This window comes from Semicossyphus pulcher, unplaced genomic scaffold (genome assembly GCF_022749685.1).
Source record: "Semicossyphus pulcher isolate SPU_LCO1_2020_fin unplaced genomic scaffold, fSemPul1.0.p SCAF_17, whole genome shotgun sequence".
Taxonomy (NCBI): domain Eukaryota; kingdom Metazoa; phylum Chordata; class Actinopteri; order Labriformes; family Labridae; genus Semicossyphus; species Semicossyphus pulcher.
The window spans coordinates 28,134,533-28,158,413 of NW_027211681.1; the positions used below are offsets into that span (position 1 = coordinate 28,134,533).

The 23,881-nt window shown below is 42.6% G+C and overlaps 2 protein-coding genes across 2 annotated transcripts; one reads left to right on the top strand and one right to left on the bottom strand.

Moving 5' to 3' along the window:
* Window positions 1–994: 994 nt before the first annotated feature.
* ppp3r1b (protein phosphatase 3 (formerly 2B), regulatory s1ubunit B, alpha isoform, b) lies at window positions 995–23,692 on the bottom strand. The gene is made up of 6 exons (XM_069665236.1): window positions 23,464–23,692; window positions 16,803–16,842; window positions 7,460–7,636; window positions 5,630–5,689; window positions 4,850–5,034; window positions 995–4,116 (listed from the first exon to the last, which is right to left on the bottom strand). Exons 1-6 carry the CDS (start codon window positions 23,464–23,466, stop codon window positions 4,069–4,071), a joined length of 513 nt encoding a protein of 170 aa, XP_069521337.1. The 5' UTR covers window positions 23,467–23,692; the 3' UTR covers window positions 995–4,068.
* Window positions 10,013–13,134, top strand: LOC138594219 (E3 ubiquitin-protein ligase TRIM21-like). Its single transcript, XM_069665235.1, has 2 exons — window positions 10,013–10,140; window positions 10,828–13,134. Exon 2 carries the CDS (start codon window positions 10,830–10,832, stop codon window positions 12,471–12,473), a length of 1,644 nt encoding a protein of 547 aa, XP_069521336.1. The 5' UTR covers window positions 10,013–10,140; window positions 10,828–10,829; the 3' UTR covers window positions 12,474–13,134.
* Window positions 23,693–23,881: the final 189 nt, after the last annotated feature.

Here is a 23,881-nt window from a genome sequence, read left to right on the forward strand (position 1 = left end):
GCAGCCTGAAACCCCTCAGCAGTTTAATTCTCTGGCATGTTTATCAGTGAGTTTTTAGTGTTTATCTGTTATTGAAACACATTTCAATCCCTACAGAGATAGACCTTTTTGTTACAGAGGAAGATGATTGTTTTAACCCACACACAGACGTTACATCGCTCTCTGCACACACACCAGACTCCATTGACAAAAACAGTCGTTTTATCTTGCAGAATAAAATCACTGTTGCTGTTATACCACTGCCTTGATAAAGTATTTTGTTTGTGTTATTGACTTCAGAGTTTTAAATGGTTACGTCCTATACAGCACAATATTTGTCTAATGCAGAATAACACAAAAAAACTGAGGCAGCAGCAGAGCAGCAGCTCCTGTGTCCTGTGCTGTTAAATCAGTGTTTTTATGAATGGAGTCTGGTGTGTGTGCAGAGAGCGATGTAACGTCTGTGTGTGGTTAAAACAATCATCTTCCTCTGTAACAAAAAGGTCTATCTCTGTAGGGATCCTTTCTGTCATGTTGTCACACACTTAGAAGAACAATCTGAGCCTGTCAGTGGAAACAACAAGAACTTTTAGTGGACGACCTTTGACCCATCAAGGATTATGTTGCAGCCATTACAGCCTGTTTCACTGCTGCAGGATGAACACATCTACTGGAGACACTCACACACTGTTTGTTCCTATCAGTCATTTAAAACCCAAAATAGGTTAAAAAAAGACTTTTGTTTAAAAATAGCAGACCCTTTAAGTATCGAACACTTTGTACTGCTAAAAACGACCGTCTCAAATGTAGTCCCAATTTCTTTAAGACTTGTTTTTTCTCAATCATTTGTTTGTGGGAAATCTCACAGCAGAAATCTAAAAGTAGAGTCAGTATAAAATAAACTTAAACGTTTGTTTCCTCTATTAAAAGCTAAAGTATGAGCAGTTTAATATGTTGTGATAAAGGGATCGTGTTGTCCCCGAGCATCCCTTAATGAGACAAAAAGTTTACAGACTTTTTAACAACTTTCAAACAGTTTATTTCTCATTTTTCATGTATGAAGTTTCAGTGATGCAGCAGAGATGAAAACAGGAGTAAAAATCTAAGACTGAATCCAACAAAAGTCGTCCCTTTAAACCAACATTTCAGCACCGAACTGAAAATAAACCAGCAGGAAGAAAAGAACACAGAGCGTGCGGCAGAGATTACAGTGTTTCAGTGAAGTCATGATCCATGTTTAACTATTTATTGGCAACATCCACGTGCTTGAAATGTTCATGTTCTATTTATCATCATTATTAACATGTAAACAACACGGTCTCACCCGATTTCATGAAATGAGCCAAAACTTTTGAAATGCAAAAGAAGAGAAAATATGTCGATTACTTATCCTCACCATGAAACACATTTTATATAACATTATATCTGATAATAACACAACCCTGACACCATTTCACAGGTTAAAATATGAAACTATTACAGCTAAAGAAACAACTTTGATTAAGGGATATTGAAAGTAGCTATTTTCCATGATTCTAACTATTAAACATGCATATTTTAGAGTATAAAAAGTCAAATATTCTACCTCACAGAAAAGGATCTTTTCAGTGCAAGTGCTCACCAGTAATACTATCACATACTCTTGCATGCACAGGATAGATTGTTTGCATCTGCAAGACATTTCGCTCATTTCATTAAACTTTGAGACCAGCCTGGTAAACTCGAGCTTTGAAAAAAAGAGCTTCAGTAAAAGCTGATCTACATGCAAACAGCGACAGGCAGAAGAAAAAAGAGATCAGATCACACGTCATGCAAACACATCACAAGTCGTCCGTTTCAGGTAGAAAAGTCTTTTGCAGCGCGTCAGTAAATAAACCGTTCAGTCCGACAGACGGCCGTTTGGTTGTCTCCTCCTCAGCTTTGCAAAGAGTGTAAAGGTGTGAGTGTTCAAAGCAGGAGGAGCTGCGGGTTCTCTGTCCTGTTTACAGTCCTGTCTCTGCTAACTCTGCCGCTCCTCTACACATGAAGCACGTTTTTCTTTCCGAACATGTTACGATATCTTACAGGAGGAAAAACACGTGCAGCCTATTAAAAACTAAAAATGTAAATGAGTCTTTCCAGCCGAAAAGAGCCTGCATGTTGTTCAACGATCAGGGCTTTAAGGTGAGTTCAGACCAAAAGTGAAGGGAAATGATTTACACCCAATCCCAAATCTGTCACCCCTCTAGACACGTCCGAAACCTAAACACAGCTGGTTAACCTCCCTCCTCCTCCTGAGCTGTGTCTGATGAACTCTCCTGCTGCTTCCAGCTCCTTCAGGCTGACCAGTGCCCAGTGTGATGAGCTGTGAGCTCGGATCAGTACCAGGATTTCTCTGATGGACACCAACTACCGGCGTTCTGTTCAGCTGTGGAGCGCCTGTCCATCTGTCTCCGCTGAGTGGCAGTTTCACTGTATCTAGCAAGTCACAGGTGGGCTGAGATCTGTCTCACTACAGTGCTATGAAGCCACAACAAACAGATGTTACTGAGATTTAATGACAATAAACAGGCTGAGAGGATGCTGAGAGAACTACATCAGGAGGCAGGGTTGTTAAAAGAGTTCATGCTTTGTCAGGTCTGAGACGGTCAAACACCTTAAAATGACTGTTTTTTGAATGGAGTTTGGTTTAACTGATGCACCATCTGGAGAATCTTTAAGCTTTTGGGACAATTTCAAGCCAATTTCTCGCTCAAATTAATAATTTAACTTCATCAATGATTAATAGATCAAAGGAAAATGAATGGCAGACTACTTGTTAAACGCTCCGGGCTCGGTTTCAGCTCCTGACTGAGGATTTGCTGCTTTTCTTTGACATTTAAGAGTTTTGTGTTTCTGAGCGGGTGGAGGCGTCGCTTATTTATTTAACAGACTCAAAGATAATCGATTAGTCATTAAACTAATCATTGTGAACGACGAAGATTGCGTTGGCCAGTTTAATTTGCTTCTTTGCATCGACTTTGTGTGTAAGATATCCCTTTACTTTGGGTCTGAACGAACGTTACAGGTTGTATTGTGTCATGCAGGTGTTCAACAGGAGACATTTCTGCACGTTTCCAAATGTCATTTTCTTTAAATGTACAGAAAAGTTGTTTTTTTTCTTCTGAATGCAAAAAGCAAAAACTCTGATGTTTTGACCCAAAGCTGAGTTTCTGCAGGCGTCGTCCCTGATGCAATGCTGCTGCTGTCATGTCACATAAATAGTTGTTACCAGTTTCTAAATAATGTTCACGTCAACATCTACGAGTTCACTACAAACTTGACTCGGTGCTTAACGACACTAAAGTGCCTAAAACAGAAAACTAGTCACTACCTGCGTGTAAGCCGAAGTCTGTCGTTTAAAAACATGCAGTGCACAATCCATCCGCCACACGTGACTGTAAAACGAAGCTGATCTTCAAGTGTAAATAATGCAACACTCCAGTAAGATAAATGCATTCAATAATACGATTACATCTCTAAAATAAAGACACAGATTTCACCTGTAATTCAACTGCATGTCAATAAATGTTGTGTTGGCACTTCATGCTCTGTTTCTGAAATCAAGTAACGTCACGGCGAACTACACTCGTCCACTAAAGTTTACTTTAAGATAGACTTTCTCTGATTCTCAAAACAAAAACTATGACACCAAAATAAATATAAAAAACCCACATACCTTGAAAAACCAGTAAAACATACAGAACACACACACACACACACACGCTCAAAGACACACACACACACACACACACACACACACACACACACACACACTCCAGCTTTCCTCCACCAAACTGAAACCGCCGCTCTGCGTTAAAAAGCCGTCCGTCCGCTGTTAAAGTGCGACGTCGAGTCACTGAGAGTTCCTGTTCGATAATACTTGGTGAGAGTTTGGCTTCAGAGGGCTCGGGGGAGGGGGTGAGGAAGGGGAGGAGGGGTGAGGAGGGGTGAGGAGAGGGTGAGGAGGGGATTTTTCACAGAGAAATACTCCTGTTGAAAACAAACAGAGTGTTTAGCTGGACGACGTCTTCAAGCAGAACTTCAGTAAACCCAGGAAACAGGAAGTTGTCAGACGTCCACCACCATCTTTTTGTGAATGTCTAATCCACCGACGACCTGCAGGAGACGACAGGAAGTGAGGTCAGAGAATGACATCATCTTGGTTTTGTCAAACATCAGATGTAGTGCTACACGCGACCAATCTCTGCAGACGCTGCCACAGTTGCCTGCTCATCAATACCTGAACCGATCGGCGATAACGCCTCTGTGAGCGAGCGGGGCGGCCAGCGATTAGAGATAAACGACTTCCAGACAAGACTTCCTTTTCTGAGTGCTGCATTGTTTACAGTCCGACTAGCCAGTTGAGAAGCGAGAGTCGAGGTGGACTTAACGTTCGTCTGCTGAACCTGCCCGCCGGATTTGTGTGTCGGTCGCAGAAATTCCTGATTCTCTTTGCAGCGTACAGTTAGAGCTTCGTACGGACCGCTGCACACGTGCTGCTGCAGCACTGAAAACCGCCTTCAGGCATTCTGGTACGATACCTCCCCTCTCTCTTTCTGTCTCTGTCTCTGGCCCCTTTCACACTTCCACTTTAAGGCAGGATTATTTCGCCTCTGTTACGTCTCGTCTTAAATTTAAAGCACACGGAGGCAGGATGGTGGGGCGAAGTCGTTCTGCCTCTGAGCCGACACAGAGGTATAACAGAGGAGTAACAGTGTAAACAGCGGAGCAGGCAGGGCGGAACAGCGCCGTGTGTGTGTGTGTGTACGTGAAGCACGCGCTGTTTGTTTACACCTCGCACTGGAGAGATGGGCGTAGCGTGGTTATGGCGCTGAGGTGGGACACTCACCGCACAGAACTCCTCGAAGGATATCCTGCCGTCCCCGTCTTTGTCTGCGTTGATGATGGTTTTGTCGACGATCTGTTGCAGTTGGGTGTCCTTCAGGTTGTTTCCCACCATCATCTTGAGGACCTGGAAGAGCTCCCCGTTGGATATGTAGCCGTCTTTGTCCATGTCGTAGATCCTGAAGGCAACTGAGGTCAGAGAGAGGAGGACAATAAAGATCAGTGTATACGTGTGAGGCTTCAGGCTGTGCTCACACTAAAGACGTTTTTCATGCAGCAGGTTAACGTTGTATCAGCGTCCTGACTGTACTCAGAAAGCACAGGGGAGGCTATGGGGCTAACCCCCGTCACTTTAACACACCAGCAGCAAGCAAGACACGGAGCACGTCCGGAGTGTTGAGGAGTCAGCCTCATTATTTTACACACAGCCTGAGCTGTACATTCGTTCTGTTGTTTTCTTAGAGCGAACTGTTCTCTGCCCCCCCACTTACACGCTCAGCTTTTCCCAAACAGATATGCTTCCAGTATAACATGCTAACCCCTAATTTCCTTATGAGCATGCTAGCAGCGGTAGCAGAGTGAGCGTACCGTCAGAGCTAGCTTAATGTCAGGATACAGTGGCTGCATGTTTTATACTTAAAGTTAAGATCATTAAAACTGGTAAAAACTAAGTAATTTTAATTAAACAGCAGATTTGACAGAAGTTTACTTGAGATTTGTCGACAAACACGACTTGAAGGATTCAGAGTCAGAAACAGTCTGAAGATGTGTTTGGGAAACTTACAGCGCAGCTTCTGCTCCTTGTCACCTTTGACGCTGAACTGGGAGACGCCTTCGATGAACTCTGCAAAACCACAGAAAACATGCAGGTAAGATAACAAACCTGTTGCTACATGATAAATGCTATTTGAAAAGAGGTCGTAATGGTTTTTTGTAAGGCTAAGTCTGTATCATAAGGCTGATGGATGTATTGTTGTTGAGCTGTGCGTTGTGTGTGGCTGCACTTGTAGCACATGCACGACGTGGCTCTGAGAGAGTCGACGGGCAGTGATAGACGGGGAACTTAAACTACTGAAACAAGGCTGATCCACGTCCTAAACAACACCTGTTGTATCTTCCCGGCTGCTTGTTGCTTGTAAAGTTTGTACATTTTATTACGAAACGTGTTGCTGTTGCTTGGAGGGCTGAAGTTTGTCAGACGTGAACATACATGAAAATAATGGACTTATCATGAACATAAACTGCATGTATCTGGAGACATGTCCTGTATTGTTTCCTACTGCAATACATATCATAAAAATACAAGATACCTCAATGTTTTTTTGCACTAAGGTGCAGCCCTACTACACACAGTATGAAGCCACAGCTTCACTGATGGCGCTGTGCAGCAGACTCACAGGCTCGGCTACACAGCGCTCAGTTCAGGTGTTCCTCGTAAATAAGCCTGCGATTTTTCCTTTTGTGTCAAGCAGCAGAAAAGTTGTTACCCGACACTTCTGAGTTAATTTGCCTTCTGGGAAGTGTCGAACATCCTGCGGTGTTACTACTGCACATGTGCACAGAGCGATATCCATGCTGAAACAACATCTCGTGCAGCACTTCTACAGATTTAACTAAGATGGACCAAAAGGCCTTTAAAACACATCTTTTATGGCACCAGCCAGCTTTAATATGTGATGAGCTCACGTGTAGTCACATCGCAGGATGTGTGATGTCAGCAACAACACGTCACGCTGATACTTTGTTGTGGCTTGATGAAACGAAATCTCTCCGTTTCTCACTAATCTACTAGAAAAGTCCGTCTGATGTCACATTCGTGCAGCTCTTCGGCAGAGCACTGCTGCTGCAGACTCTGTGTGTCACCTGCCCGTAAACCTGCACATGAAGTTGCTGCTGTCAGGTATCATGTCTGCGGGATGATGGAGGCAGACGCTCAGCTATAAGAGGGGGCTTTTGAGTGAGTGTCTTCCTGTTATGAGCTTCACCTGGTCCCGGTGCTGGTTCACGCTGTGGCTACATAAGCACTCTGTTAACGAACAGAACGTGCTGCAGACTGTTAACTTTACTGCAGCGACCGTACAGCGCGACGTTGCATGACACAGGTAGTAGGAGATGGCGAGATTACATTTCAAAAATCACCAGCAGGCTGGGGCGCTGGTTTAGCTCAGTGGTGGAGCAGGCGCAACAATACAGAGGCTGAAGTCGTCGACGCAGCAGCCGCAGTTCGACTCTCGCCCTCGCCCCCTTGCTGCATGTCATCCCCCACTCTCTCCTCCCAGTGTGTCCTGTCTCTCTTCAGCTGTCCTATCAATAAATAATAACCTACCTGTGACCCGCATGTTTGTTTGTAAGGTTTATTCAGCATGTGGCCCCACCTGTTTTCTTTACTAAGTGTGGTGAAAGTAGGACAGAGGTTTTGTTTTATTAGCAGAAAAGAGACTTAAAGGACCAAAGAACAAAAAGTAGGATTGTTAATTTTCAATCGTACATGTGAACATAAAACACCCTGCGTTTGTGGTATAACTTATCGCATGATAAAGGTAAAACCTGTTTAGATTGATAACACAGGAGGTATCACAGTGAGGGGGGGCGGCCTGTTGCGTCATTTATTTACCTTTGAAGTCCACCTCTCCGTTCCCGTCGGTGTCGAATATGTCGATGACTCGCTGCACCAGGGGATTCTGCTGGAGCTCCGGTAGAGACATAAACTCCTCCACGCTCAGGGACCCGGAGTTATCTAGGTCGAGTTTCTTAAATCTCTTTCCTAGCCTCTTAATCTCATCAGCATCAACTGAAAAACAAAGACAGAGAGAGAGAGAGAGTTACAAGAGACTTAAAGTGACAAAGTTTCAGCAGTCACAGGAGGAGACGAATGTTTGACATTTCTCAGACGCAGTGCAGTACAAACACCTGTGGTCCACCCGTCTCCTGTTCTGTCAGTAGAGAACGTTTCCCCGCACAACACCACCAAACTTACCTGGTTTCTTCTCCGTACTGGCCATGGTTTGTGCGAGCTGCTGTCAGCCAGTATAGTTGAACCTTGTGCTGCGGGACCTCCTGGTGCCGCGCTCTAAGCCCCGACACCGGGTCATGTGACACCTCTTTCAACACTAATCACTCTGCTGATCACCGTGAATCAGCGAGACGCGCTGGAGGCAGGGGGGCGTGCTGCGTCGAGATGATTAAGCACGTCTCTTCAAATAGTTAAAACTCTACAGGAGTTTGGAATGTAGTGAATGAATGATGACAGCTATACATCACATATCTAACCATGAAACCAACTGTTTTATTTAACCTCACCGATCAGGGCAGACGGCTCATTGTATCAGAAACGATCCCTGAGAAGGTGACAGATTATTTTCTGAACTGATGACCTGCTAGCTTTTCATTTTCACACTTATTATACACAAAATAGTCCCTTAAACCTCCAGCGTCCCTGTTCAGTGAGGAGTTTACTTCCTGTGTGTCTTTCATTTCTTCTGTCGTCTGCTTCTTTGTGTTTTCATGTCTCTGCCTTTTTCTTTTTCCCAAAGTGATCAGACTGAATGTTCTCTGCATTGATATGATGGACGTGGTCCTCCAGAGTCTCTGATCTGAACTGCTTCAGTGATAACGGTCTGTTACTCACAGCAGTGGTCTGCTATACACAAATAACAGACTGTAGAGTGCCTGAATCGACCAATCAGAATCAAGTATGCAACAAGCCATCTTTTTGCAGGTAAGACACTGACAATAATAATATAATTGTTCTATTCTGTAGGTTGATCTTCTTGTTTCAAGAGTTCATACACCTAAAGTTCGTGTGTGATATCTGACCAGAGACCAGATTGTTGTTTGGTTTGAGATCACGCGGCAGCTTTTACCAGAGGAGCAAAAGTTTTGATGCACGAGGAAACTGCTCTCTGATTGGTCAGAATTTCCACTTGGGAAAACTCCCAAGAGAACAAGAAGAGAGAGGATCACGACTTTAATGTTTTGTTATTCGTTGTTATGAGGTTTTCTTTTTTCCAACATTGTTCCGCCGTTCGATCAGTTCCACTCTCCTTCAGTTTTTCCCTGAACAGGTTGATTTCTTCCGTGTTCTGTGAAATTGTTTGCTCAGCCCATATTTCTATCAGACCCTCACCTCGTCGCTCCCCCACGTCTGTCCTCATCTCGCTGCCTGGCTGCGTGTCTGTCTCTGCAAGTGTCAGCACCCGTTACCAACCCATAATGCACTGTGTTTGGTTTTCTTCCTGTGTTACGTCGAACTCGAAATCTGATTATGTTCTCACCTGAATTGAACCAGACTGTCCCGTCTTCTCTGGTGCACCATGGCTGGTCCACAGCAGAGTCTGAATGCGAGTTCTCACCTGCCCAAACTTTCAGGGTGAAGTCTGAAAGTCTGGACCAAAGCTGTCAGGTGTGAAAGCACCGTGAGACTGACTACACGTGGTATTGTATAATCTGTCTGAGGGTCACATCCAACAATAATTAAGGTTTAAATTAAGATTCATTTAATTTAAAAAGTTAAATTAATCATTTTCTCTCTCTTTTCTTTGTGTTGGACACTGACTGTACATTTGGGTTTCAGAAACTGTAAGTGTCCCTGAAACGTGGGTTCGTTAAGGTCGTTAAAAGTAGATAAGAGGAAGGAATAAATACGTCCGTTTGCTTTGTGTTCATTTTGCAGATGAGATTGTTGTAAAGGTTTACTTTTCATATTTTCATTGATATTTTTATTTAGTTGATAATTTATTTTATTTTATTAACACGTTCTGGCTTTTTAAATGACTTGTGTGCTTGTGTGGTTTTTTAATTGGGACAATAAAGACAACCTTGAACCTTGAACCTTGAACCTCAGACTAACTAGTGTTATGACAGAGAATGACCACTAGATGGAGCACAACACGAAGGACAAAATGATCTAAGTCACTGTTCTACTGCGACACCAAACACTCCTGACACTGTGATGCTTTATGATCTCAGTTGTCATATCTTGCACAAACAACAGAAGCAGTTTATTTAGATTCTTCTCGGGTCATATCTGTCGTTACAAGCAGATATTTCACAATAATCTCGTGTAACAGAGGGAGGAAACAAAACCTGACACCAACAGAGCTGCAGTTAGAGGCGGAGCAACACCTGAGAGAGGCGGAGCTTCAACGTCACTCTGCAGAAATGAAAGTGAACGTCTGAAACAGAACAGCAGCCACGCAGCAGTCAGGACAACTCTCTGCTTTTCTCTGGAAGAAAATTCAAGCTGAGTTCATCAGATCTTTCTCAACCACACAGCAGAGTCTCTGTGAAACACCGGTGAGTACAGCTGAGGAGATTTACACTTTCAACAACCAGGACTGACACAAAAATCCAGCTCCACTCAGACAGGAAGTTACTCTCCTTTCATGTCATACCTGTCAAACTGATTCAAGTTTAACTGCGGCTGTTTGTCCACCTGCCAACTGCACATTAGCCCACTTTAACTCCTTTAAACAAACTCTGTGTGTCAGTTCTCAGGACGGCAGTGACTTGTGACTCTATCATGTTGTTGTATTACTGTTTACTGATAGCTTCCTAACGTCACATTACGTTCCACTTCCTCTGGCTGTTTCACAATAAAAGCTTTCCACCAGAGAACCAGCATGAGGCTTTTACTTTGAAGAAAGCAGAAGGATATAAAAAGTAAACCGGCTTTGTTGGGAAATCTCTGCAATAAAAATTGTTGTGCACAACATGAAAGGACAAATATGCTAGTATACCTAGCTTGAGCAGCCAATGTGGTTAAATTGTGTGTTGATGCTCACAGCTCTGAAAGTTCAAGTCAAAACACTTTATTTCTAATTCTAACTTAGTTCACAGCTTAGTGATTCCTTATGTGAGGACTCTGATGTGGTGATTAGGTCAAATAATACTTCAGAGAACAGTAATGACATCTCCCTCTTTGTCAACAAATAATTGTGTGTTTTAAATCAACTCTGTTCTTTGTTCTCTCTACATGTGTAGATATGGCTGCTGCAAACTATCAGTTATCTGAAGACCAGTTTCTGTGCTCCATCTGTCTGGATGTGTTCACTGATCCTGTCTCCACGTCATGTGGACACAACTTCTGCAAAAACTGCATCACTGAACACTGGAACACCAGCGTCCAGTACCTGTGTCCAATGTGTAAGAAGGTTTTCAACACCAGACCTGAGCTGCACGTCAACACCTTCATCTCTGAGATGGTCGCTCAGTTCAGAGACAAAGCTCAACAGGAAGCCGGCAGCAGCAGCTCAGAGCAACAAGTGTCCAAACCAGGAGAAGTTCTCTGTGACGTCTGCACTGGAACCAAACTGAAGGCCCTGAAGTCCTGCTTAGATTGTCTGGCCTCCTACTGTGAGACTCACCTGGAGCCTCACCTGACAGCTTCACGTCTGAAACGACATCAGCTGATCGACCCTGTGGAGGACCTGGAGGACAGGATGTGTATGAAGCACGATAAACCTCTGGAGCTGTTCTGTAAGACCGACCAGACGTGTGTCTGCGTGCTCTGCTCTGTTTTAGACCACAGGACACATGAGTTTGTTCCTCTGAAGGAAGAATATGAAGAGAAGAAGGCCGAGCTGGGGAAGACAGAGGCTGACATTCAGCAGATGATCCAGAAGAGACACCTGAAGATTGACGAGGTCAAACGCTCAGCCGACCTCAGTAAGGAAGATGCAGACAGAGAGATAGCAGAAGGTGTTCGAGTCTTCACCGCTCTGAAGGAGTCTGTTGAGAGAGGCCAGGCCGAGCTCATGGACACGATCAAAGAGAAGCAGGAAACAAGAGAAAAACAGGCCCAAGCTTTCATCAAGGAGCTGGAGCAGGAAATCTCTGAGCTGAAGAAGAGAAGCTCGGAGGTGGAGCGACTCTCACGCTCTGAAGACCACCTCCATCTTCTCCAGAGAGTCCAGTCCCTAAACATCAACGAGCCACCACCCAAAGACTGGACAGAGGTCACCTTCAGCCCAAAGTCATATGAGGGGACTGTGGTGAGAGCTGTGGCTCAGCTGGAGGAGACACTCAGGGAAGAGATGAAGAAGCTGCTGGATGCTGAGCTGAAGAGGGTCCAGCAGTATGCAGCGGATGTGACTCTTGATCCTGATACAGCACATCCATCGCTCATCCTGTCTGATGATGGAAAACGAGTTCATCATGGTGATGTGTGGAAGAAGCTTCCAGACAATCCAGAGAGATTTTCTAAATATGGCTTTGTGTTAGCAAAGCAGAGTTTCTCTTCAGGCAGATTTTACTTCAAGGTTCAGGTTAAAGGAAAGACTGACTGGGATTTAGGAGTGGCCAGAGAGTCGATCAACAGGAAGGGAGGCATCACACTGAGACCTCAGGATGGTATCTGGTGTATATATTTGAGGAATGGAAATGTATATGAAGCGTGTGCTGACCCTGCAGTCCGTCTCTCTCTGAAGTCTCCGCCTGAGAAGGTGGGGGTGTTTGTGGATTATGAGGAGGGTCTGGTCTCCTTCTGTGACGTAGACTCTGCAGCTCTGATCTACTCCTTCACTGACTGCTCCTTCACAGAGAAACTCTTCCCATACTTCAGTCCTGGTCTTAATCACAAAGGTAGAAACTCTGCCCCTCTGATCATCTCTCCTGTCTGTGTAAAATAATCTCTTTAGGCCATGTATGAATTTAACAGAACGTGTACATAAGTAGTGGCTCTTCATTTTACATCTTATTATCGACAGAATCTGTTTCTGTGTTGATGCATTTAAACTTCATTGTTCAGATTGCGTACAGATAAAACACTGATTTGATGGATTCACTTCATCCCATTTCGTCTAAACCTGAATTTTATGTTGGAAGTTTCTGTGTAAAACGATTTAAAACTCAAGACTTTAATTTCAGTTCCAAAGAGAAGACTGTACAAGACAACAATGATGACAAGATTCATTTTAATGACTTTAAATAAAAATGTACTTTGGCCAATTTTCTTTTTTTATGTACCTGTAGTTAAGATTGATTATTATCAGATGTTACTCTAAAATAAAGACTTAAAGTAAACTTCTTGAGCAGCAGGCCTGATCATGTGGACAGACTGCTGCTCTTTCCAGGTTCTCATATTTCACCCATACAGAAACATAACCTACCTTTTCTCTCATGTTCAAATAGGGCCTTCCACTGAAAAATATTAAATCCTGGTTTTGTTTTAAAGCTCAACTTGTAAGGCAACGGGGGCAAGAGGTCACATGTGCACAGAAAGAACTTTGAACATTTCTAATAATAAATGTACTGATGGAGACTTGAGAGCTCTGTCAGTAACTTTTCTGTCCTTGGAATAAACCTCTACAATTTTAAATGAATTGGCTGATTTGGCTTCACTGTTGTACGAGAGGATGAGGAGACGTGTCGTCCATCTTTATATTCAGTCGGTGGTATGTTGACGTCACGGTTCCAAGCAGAAAGTCAAGACTGACAACACGTGGTATTTTATAGTCTCTCTAAAGGACTCCAACAAAAAATGTTCGGAGGTCTGGAGACCATACAGCCTGACTCATGTCGGACCACTCCTACAGGAGTCCCTGCTACACTGCAGCAGCAACAACAGGCCTCCACTGGACCTCTAACTGGTGTTATGACACCAAACGACCACTAGATGGAGCACAAGAAGAAGGAACAATGAGGCCAAAGTTACTGCACTGCTGCCAAACAAAGCACCACACAGCCCTGTTGTTGAGGGGATTCTTCTCTGTACTGATCGGTCTTTAAAAGCAGGTGTTTCACAATAATCTCACGAGGTTCAGGTTCATGGAGAGACAGAATGGGATTCAGGAGCGGCCAGAGAGTGCATCAGAAGGAAACCTTAGTCCTGGGAGGGTTATTGGTCTCTATGTTTGAGAAAAGGAAATGAGGATGAAGCTCTTGATGACCCTTTAGTCCGTCTCTCTGAAGTCTCAGAAGGTGGGGCTGGTCGTGGATTATGAGGAGGGTCTGGTCTCCTTCTATGACGTAGACTCTGCAGCTCTTACCTACTCCTTCTCCTCCACTCCTGACTGCTCCTTCACAGAGGAACTCTTCCCATACTTCTGCAGGATTGTGGGTATTACTTTCCGAAAGTCTAGCACTTGTATTGCCGGATATTGCCGGACATTCTCGCACATATTTCCAGTTATCATTCAGGATGCTATTGTATGTCACACAGCCAACATGTGCAGGGTTGTGTCCGGCACAGAGCAGCCTGAGCTTGCCGCGTCAGCAGTGACTGGAGTCTGGACTCCGCACAAGCTGGCTCTCTCCCTCTCCAAAGCATTTATCAGATTGTTTTATGATTTAATTGGAGCGGTATGCAATGACTAGAGGAAGGGACTGCAAGATAACAGACCACAGTGACGAACTTTAGCACACATACAACCTTCATGGGGTTTTTTCACCAATTGAATATATCTCACGTCTATAAAACCTGGTCAAGACAACAGAAAAGAAACATATTTACGTCCAATCTGATTGAAGCAGCTGCCTCAAACTGCTGCTCCTGAAAGAAAAGAAGGGAGGGAGTCGAGGCGTGGGAGCATCTGGAACTCCCATAAATATCCCTGAAGTCCGTCAGTTGATTTGGGAAACGCAACACAGCCAGACTGAATCGTGCTTACTCATGTCTCCCCAAGTTCTCCCAACACCTCTCACCAAAACTGAGTGCTGAGTTTTGGTGAGAGCTGCTTGTGTGAGTTCCTGTAACCCCAAAATCAAGGCCCCCGTGTGAACCGCTTCCTCAGTCACAACACAGGGCCTGGTCTTGCTCACAGAAACCAAACATTTGGTATCATCTTTCCTCACCACAACATTAAAGAGAAGGTTTGGAGGCAGAGGCCGAGCTCAGGTCATAAATCTCCCCTGCTGGGTCCCTCCTGCTCCTGACACCTTTTATTAACAGCTCGTTAGGACTCACACCCACTCAGAAAGCTCGACGCAATTTTGACACCCAAGTTCAGCTTACACTTCCGTCTTCCTGAGGGGGGTGCTACTGAAGAAAGTAGGTCCAGACTTTACAGTCTTTATTTTCTAATCAAGCAGCAGGCTTTCCTCTCCGGAGGTGGGGTGGGGTGGGGTGGGGTGGGGTGGGGTGGGGGGGGGGGGTCAGAGCAAGGCGACCAACTAATTAAAAAAGGGATATTGCCGGGACTAAAAATAAACGAGGTTTTCCCAGCAGCCCTGACACTGACCTTTACAGAGCGATGAGGCATTTTTAGCCTCAGAGTGTCTGGGTCAGACTGCCGTAAGAGGCCCGCAGAAGAAGGTGCAGCATGTGGTGATGTTCACATCCATCACAGACAAACTCAGTGTGAACACGTCTGAGTATTCCCCCTACATTCACGATCCATGCTATTCACTTCTGTTAACGATTATCCACACCTGTGCATCACTGAAGAAGAGCACCGGGTTTCTTTTAGTCAGATACAAACAGACCCAGAGTCTGAGTCTATTTCAAACAGTGTTTTATGCCAGCTGAGACTTGGTACAAATGTTACTCACTGATGCATTTGACAAAACAAAGACTAATTCTTAAAACAAACTAGGGCTGCACCGGTTGAGAATCAGATATGATTGAAACAACAATTTTGCTGATGGCCGCTGCCGATGTTTTTTTCAATAACTGTAATTTTTGTAATTATTAATACCCTCATCTGGACAAGGGGCCAAAATAAACTGTATTTATATAAGTAAAGTCATTCAGGCCTTCATCACACTCTTTGAGAAAGCATGAATTCAATCTTTCAATTCCCAACACATCTTCTTATTTAAACATCTTTCACATAAAAATAATCTGCCTCAAAAGATCTTTCTGAAAACAAAAATACTTTCATGTTACAATTAAATTCACGGCACAATTAAAGCAGTTAAATAATAAAAACATCGGCTACATGGGCCGATGTCTGCCGATGCATCGGTGCATCCCTGAAACATTTTAACTGTGTCTGTTTGTTTCTGCACGTCAAAAATGTTTTGTATTAAGCGTCCTAAAAGTTGTGTTCAGACAAAAAGCAGCGTGAATATTGTGAGTGACGTATAAATCCAAATCCAGTGCAAGGACGAGATTAAACATGAATTAGCTGCAAACATGTGTCACCTTCACCACTGTGAGTTTCACTTATTTTAACCAGAGCATAAAATTCTTGTGTTTTGCCGATCAGCGCTGAGATTCTCCTGACATCCTGAGGTTTCAACTGAAGTGGTCCAACCAAACTCCATTCAAATCGCACAAACCGTGAACTCAGCCTGTGTACAACCCTGCCTCCTGATGTAGTTCTCTCAGCATCCTCTCAGCCTGTTTATTGTCATTAAATCTCAGTAACATCTGTTTGTTGTGGCTTCATAGCGCTGTAGTGAGACAGATCTCAGCCCACGTGTGACTCTCCAGATACAGTGGAACTGCCACTCAGCAGAGACAGATGGACAGGCGCTCCACAGCTGAAACAGGACGCCGATAGTTGGTGTCCATCAGAGAAATCCTGGTACTGATCCGAGCTAACAGCTCAGCACACTGGGCACTGGTCAGCCTGAAGGAGCTGGAAGCAGCAGGAGAGTTCATCCAGCCTCAGTTCATGGAGGGTTTGGTGAAGGTAGCTAAGCTGGGCGCACCTTTGGATGAATTTAGTCCCAACCGATTTAAAAGGACGACACTTAGCTGGTTCTGTTTAACCAAAGCAAATTAGTGCAGATGATCCCGCAGTCAAACTTTCAGGAGTGAAAAGAGACAGAAATGTACTTTGCTTTTAGCCTGAACACAGCTTTACATGACAAACATCACTGGAGCTCAGAAAATGCATCTAATAAAAAGTAAAAGGAAGGTCGCCTTCAAAATGGTGCATGCCTAACCTGAAAATAATTCACTTTAAACGAGGATATTAAACAGTCAGGGAAGCAGTGAATGTTTGTAACTTCAGATATTAACACTGTGTCTTCTGATGCCATGTGGTATAGTGACTTTTGTGGATACTTACAGTGCGAGCACATGTCCAGGGCGTAACTGGCTTCATTTCCCTGAAAAAGAGAGAAGATTGGAAGTAAAAATAGTGCTCCAGATTTAGAAACCTAATAAAAAACTAAAAAGGAAAATCAAACAGTTTTTCTACAAGAGAGCAGAGCAGGGCGGCGGTCTCCAGTGTCTCTCTTTCATATGAGGAGATGGCTTTTTTAACATGTGGAGAGGAGCCAGAAGCCTGTCACTACATTAAAATAAATCCCACTTTAACTACACTTCTTCAGGCAGAAACCTTGTGAACAGTCTGCACTCGACTTGAATGTGAAAAGAAAAGATGAAGTGAACTTTTCTGTGTCCTGTTCCTGGCTAATCGTTGGTCTTCATTATGCATGAGCGACAGAATGATCTGGACTCTGAAAACGAGGCCAACGTGCCGCCTTGATTTGCCTCGTCTCATCTCTCGAGGACTTACAGAAACCAGGCTGCTCGAACGGGGCTGCAGCTTTCCTTCTCAGCTAGTAGCAGAGCCACATTAACTCTGAGGCACATTACCGAGTAATACGTGAGGTTTAAACTGCCCTACAGAACATAAAACCCATAAGGTAATCTGAGGCCTGACGAGCTCTTTCTGTTTAACACCGCTCACTATATGTATATATATATATAAATATATTTGCTCTGTTGTAAAATGTGATTTGTTCTTTTTCATTGCCAAATGTAGTTCCTGCAGGTTTTTACCACCTTTTATGAACAGGAAATGATTAAAGAGATTCACCAAAGTCAAAACATAATTCTAAGTAATCAAGGTCAACAACTCATTTCATTATTAATTATTGGTCGGATTATATTCTAGATTAAATCTGGTATTTTAAACCTGGGATCATTAAATATTGTGTTTTTTATTATTATGTTACTTTATAATGAGCTTGAAAAAGATTGTTGTCTTGTGATTCCTGTTAGTGGAGAAATTAAAGGATAGTTTTTTAAAAACAAAAAGGAAAAACATTTAGATTTAACCTTTACATGGACTAGTTTTAGGTTGTTGATTTTATTTTCCACAAACAAAATATTTTAAATATTAAAACGGTTTTAACAGTTTTACAGTATTTTAAACCTGGACCCCGTTTTTAGAAATAATTTGGGGTGTGAATGACTAACAGAGCTGTCGTGGTACTGAATGTTTCTAACTGCGGGGAAACACTAGGCCCCCTTGCAGTTCAGCAGTTAACCGCCACCCCAGCCCGCTGCTGAAGTATGTTTTGTGGTTTTTTTTACATCACAGTGCGTCGATATGAACGACATGACATCGACAAGTTTATTAACCCCTACGAAGTTCGTATCCTTAATTGTTGATATGAATCCGTGGCGACGGGCTAGTTGATGCTGTAGCGGCTAAATAAGCACGTCTCGAGACTATTAGACGTGTAGAGGGTTGAAACAGCGGAGCTCTGACAACTCAGTTTCTTTTGCGTTTACTGTGATTGATAAATGAGTTTGTAGATCAATGTATCGTTCTGTATCCAAAGATGAGGTGCATCCCTGGGACTCATGGATCCTGTTAGATTTGAATGCGTCAGGGACGCAGGACGCGTACCTAGCAACATCACTGGTCTATGATACTAAAAACAAAACAAAGTGCTGATGACGGTCACTGGGTCCGACCTGCGGTTGGCGTCACATAACCTCAGTATTGTTATCATGCGGCTACCGTGCCAGCCCTACTGATGGGTACAAAGTGTTTAGGAATTCTTGCAGGAGATGTCTTCAGCCGGCAGCAGTGAAACAGGCTGTAATGGCTGCAATGTTATTCTAGACCGACCAAAGTTCTTGTTGTTTCCACCGACAGGCTCAGATTGTTACATCACAGAAAGGATCCCTACAGAGACAGACCTTTGTGTTGAGGTAAGATACTCTATTTTTAAAAACAGAAACAGCCTTTACATTTCTCTTTTCAAAGCAACCAAACCTCATTGACTAAAACACTAATTTTGCTTTGCCGAACACAGGAGCTGCTGGTCTACCTTCTGCCTCTATCTGTTATTTTCTTTCTGTGTCAGCCTACAAAAACATCCTGTTGTATTTAAACATTTCCAAAAAACAAATGGACACAATTACACAAACTAATTAACTGATCGAGGCAGCAGTAGACGAGAACACAGATGAAGTGTGAAAAAGAGTCAAATTCATGGTAAACGTACGCACAAATATCATGCTCTACATTCAGGTTTTAGTTCCTGTTTCTGTGTTGGTGAAAGTAAACAGAACATCAATAACCAGAAAAAAAACCTCCTCTGTAGTGCTTCGGTTCAGGGTCTGTAGCAGTTTTTATTTCTGCCTCACTTATACTGCAGCTTCGACACCCTCTCCGCCTCCGTCTGTGCGTTCAGTGGATGCTTTGCTCCGCTGATATCCATCAACAACCAGCCAGTATTAAACTCATGTTGCAATAACAACATAAATATGAATCACAGTGCTTTTCCTTAATGACACAAATGCATTAAAGCCATTATATGGTGCTATTTATAGGTTCCTATTATGGGCCAAAAACAGGTCGTATGAAACTGCAGCTTCCATCCGGACAACAGCGCAGGTGTCATTATTAGTGTTTTAACATAAAGAAGTTTTTTCTGTTAGGAATTTGTTCTTGTCAATCACGTTCAAGCTCCACTGAGACAACATCAACTCAGACGCTGTGCAGCTGCTAATAGAAGCGTGTTTACATATACCATCATACCATCATACATGCTGTCAATCACTCAGCCCGCCTTCATTAACACATGGAAGTATTTTATGTACCTTAACCCCACCTTGGCCCAGTTTATCTGCAGGATTGTTTGAATTTTGATACATTTTTTGATGATTCGATTCCTCAGTCGAGAGGACCCCGAGTCGACTCGAAGGTGGTGTATTTGTTTTTCTTTAGCGTGACAAGCAGCTACAACTTATCAAACAGAGTCTCAAAATGACCCTTCAGTGTTCCTCGTCATGAGGTTTTACTGCTGAACGTATCCACACAGGTCTCCTGCTCTTACATGTTTAAAACCTGTAAAAACACTGAATAAAGCAGTTCCACGTTAAAAGTCACTGTTTCTTCCACACGCTTCAGCAGGACTTCTGCAGGGTTGTTTCTCGTCGCTCGTTTTAGGTCAGCTTCCTTCAGAGTTCTTTCAAAAGGTTTAACCAGGAGCTGATTTATCTGCAGAGGTGTCCTCCTCTTCTAAACAAACAGAGCGGGGATTAAAACTCAGTGTTTCTCTGATGCTCTTCAGCGAGGCTTCCGGGCTGTTAGCCTAGCTGCTGCTAACTTTAGCTCAGCTTGTTTCTCTGATAACTTGTTCATCAGGCGAACAGTCATTATTTAAAAAGCTGCAATAATTAAATAGATATTAACAAATAAAATATCATGGTTCATCCAGGAGAAATAAAATCAAAAGGAAATGAATTAAAAATCATCATCGTTGTTGTTCTTTTCTTTGCTTTTGACACTGGGTGTATGTGTGGGCTTTAATAACTAACTGTCCTTAAAACGTGCGTATGTGATGGTTAAAACTCGATAAGGGAGATGAATAAAGAAGCGCATCCTTCATCTTTCTCCTTTTCAGACATGTACCGTTTGCTTTGGGTACATTTTGCAGAAGAAATTGTTACTCTCCATATTTTAACTGTTATTTTTGTCTTTTTTTTGTCTATATTATTTTATTAACATGTTTGAAATAAAGATATCAATCAATCCAGAGCAACAACCGTAGTGTTAGAGACAGCATGTTGCCTTTCTTCTCCAAACATCTTTTCGTGTTTGCTCTAAATGTTTCTTTTTCCTTCATCCACACTAAAACATGAGATCAGCATTTTCAAATGTGCGCACCATTTTTTGGAAGCAGCTTTTCAGTATGAAACCCAGCAGCTCAGTGTGTGTGGAGGGCCTGAGAGGAGAGAAAAAAGATGTTTTCCAAATTCGGCTGGCTCAGTGTGGGCGTATTCTTGCTCATGTCCACACAATCCTCGATCCATCAATCCAATTTTAACCCACATTAAGATTTTAACTCTCAAGCATAATGTTCACCAGGGGAAAATCACACAAAAACACCTGATTACAGCAAATACAGTATGCAACTGTCCTATCGGCCAGCATTTATACACTATAAATCCAAAAAAGGTGTCATTACATCACAAGTGCTTCTGGATCAGCACATCCCAGCTTCTATACCTCGACTACTCCATTGTGTTCAGTGGAGAGATCAAACCATAGAGTGCATATAAAAAGTGGACACAGCCACAGTGACGTCACCCATTGGTTTGTGGCCTGCCGTGTTTAAGCTGGAGTTTGGTATTTTGGCCACCTGTCACCATCTTGCTTTTCTGGAGCCAGAAGTGACCATATTTGGAAGAGAGGGAGGAGCTTGAGAGTTATGTCAAGTTATGTCAATGGCTAATTCATTAGCTGCTTAGATTGTTAATGACAATGTTTCTGTTGTGTGTCTCCCACAGAATAAGGTTATTTTTGTGTTAAAAGGCTACACAGTTATTGAACATCATGACAGAAAGCTGATAGCGGATAGTTGTTTATTTATTAGACTAAAATAAGTTAAGACTAGAGCCAGTCAAAGGTAGAAAACTTATGCGGGAGAGCTAGCAGCAGGTGCACGAGCCAGGTAATTAAAAAACAGCGGTCTTCCCATCTGTGATGACCAATGTGTTCTCAACAAAAGAAAACCAACAACAGTCTGACTCCCTGCACGAGGCGTAAACACGTGAGCTGCATAAAGATTCTCCCCGTACAGTTGTCATGAAGACAGAAATGAGCTATAGAGACCCAAACTGTTTTTTGTACCAGGCTGTAAACATGTTTATTTCTGCTGTAAAGTTTAACATGGGGCTCTATGGGGACTGACTCACTGCTGGAGACAGCCTCAAGTGGACACCAGAGGAACTGCAGCTTCTGGTATTTTTGACTTAATTTTCCAGCTTCATTTTATGCAGCTTAGTTTAAAGCTTAAACTGTACAGCAAGGCATCACAGGAACCTTTCAGGATGTAGAAGCAGACCACTTGACGTCTTTGGTTTAAATCCATACAGACATGTCTGTTTCATCTAATCTACCTCTCCTCTAAAGCCTGACTAAAAATGATTAATTCTAAGCACAAATAAATTAAAATACATCAGTGATTAAGGATTAAAGGATTAATTTGAAATTAATAATAAATTAAAATTTTGCATTAATGGTTTTGCTTTAATTTGGGGGTTGTCTGGCCTGTCATAGCTCTCAGCTGTTAATCAGTTTGCTTTTTATTTTTAGTTCAAACATCACATCACTTAACTTTGTAGAAAATTATTTAACAAGAGGATGGTCTGAATGTAGGGCAGCTAAAATAAACCTCAAAAATCCTGTCAGTGGCAGGTGACAGTTTGATTCAAACACCGTCATAGACCTCCGACAGAAAATCTATCGTTTCTAATATAAGACAATACAGTACTTCCGGCCAATATTTTCAAAATAAAACTGTCATAAGTAGGAGAAAACTGGCAATCATTATGCTATCACCTACATATTGCACTACCAAATGTTAAGACATTAACTTTTCAGATGGTTCTGCTGATGTTTTGTATAGAATGGGCTTCTTAAGTATTTTATCAACCAAATGATAAATACTACCCTTGGAGCACTGCTTCATTATGATCTGACGCAAATCAAAATGGAGGGGAAAAAACGGTCTGAAAAAAATAAATTCTGCCACCTTGTTAAAGAGCATTTCAAAAAACAAAAGTTCCACAGACTTTCTCTTGTAATCACTACGTAGAGAAATCAGAATTTAATTGCAAATTCAAGATTTATAAAACATAACAATTTGCTCTTTTCTTTATTGTTTAAGATTGTGTTGGAAATTTGGATTGTTTGGCATTTTTTAGGAATTGCTTTGGACTGCTGAGATACAGTTATAGCCATTTTTACTATGTTCATCAATAAATATAATCACTAAAATTATACAACCCTAAAATTTGACAATATTTCAGTCATTATTAAAAACTAAAATTCCAAAACATTATCTGCTCCTAAAAGCAGACATAAGCAATTCTCCATTTCATACGAATGTAAGTCAAATCTATCTTAATTATAAGCTGGTGGACAATATAAAGTAATGAAGACTATTTTAGACCACTTACAACCATACATCAAATAATCTAACTGCAATATCAATAATAATTAGGTGCAGACCATGTTAATTTATGAAAAAGCCAATCTTTTAATTTTCGGAATGAACAAATGAAAAGCTTTTATTTTGGTGACAATAATACGACACTTCCGGTGTTAATTTGTTGCGCACTTGACGCACCTCCAGCTAGCTAGCCTGCTAGCAAAACCTTCATAGTACCTCTCTATTTCCTCTCAAGCTAGCTTCATGACCATACTCCACAAATCCATATATTGAAGTTACTTCAAACGTAGATATGTGGCAGTATTTCAATTGTGAAAAGCATCAATAAGACAATAAAAAAACCCAATACAGTTATAAATAAACTGCCTCAAACGTTACGTTTTTTTAATGTCAGCGCTGTGCTAATGGTGGCTAGCAGCAGCGAGCAGGTTAGCCTGAAGCTAACAGTGCAGTCGAAGGAGAAGCTGTTTTTACGAAATGAGGTTTGACATAATAATTTCAAAAATCAGGAACAGATTTTCCTACCATTTTGCCGCCACGGGGTCTTCAGCTGCCGGAAGGATAATTTAAAGGTCCGTAAACGGGCCGACACGGTCAGATAACGACGATGTTTAAACGGGGTTTCTGACTTTTAACGGTCAGATACCGACCACCGGCTGTCTGACTTTACGGTTTCTGACAGCGGGGGAGAGATTCACTGCAGCGCCAGCAGATAGAGCCGCAGAGGGGGGAGAGAGAGAGAGGTTGAGTTGGTGAGGAGAGTGAAGAGGGAGAGAGGAGGAGGTGGGGGTGGAGGAGGAGGAGTGGAAGGTGCAAACCAAAGCTCGTCTATTGCCCCGAGGAATCACTCTCAGTCCCAGCCATGTAAAGGCCTGAAGCAGGAGCCACTGTTTGATGTGCATGTAGTAATGGAGGAATATGATATGATCTGATATGTACTTTT

Coding starts and splice junctions, on each gene's coding strand:
- LOC138594219 (XM_069665235.1), top strand. CDS start 10,830: ATGGCTGCTGCAAACTATCAGTTATCTGAAGACCAGTTTCTGTGCTCC.
- ppp3r1b (XM_069665236.1), bottom strand. Junction 7,637..16,802: donor CCTGGACATGTGCTCGCACT/GTAAGTATCCAC, acceptor TTTGTTTTTCAG/TTGATGCTGATGAGATTAAG. Junction 5,035..5,629: donor CAAGGAGCAGAAGCTGCGCT/GTAAGTTTCCCA, acceptor CTCTGACCTCAG/TTGCCTTCAGGATCTACGAC.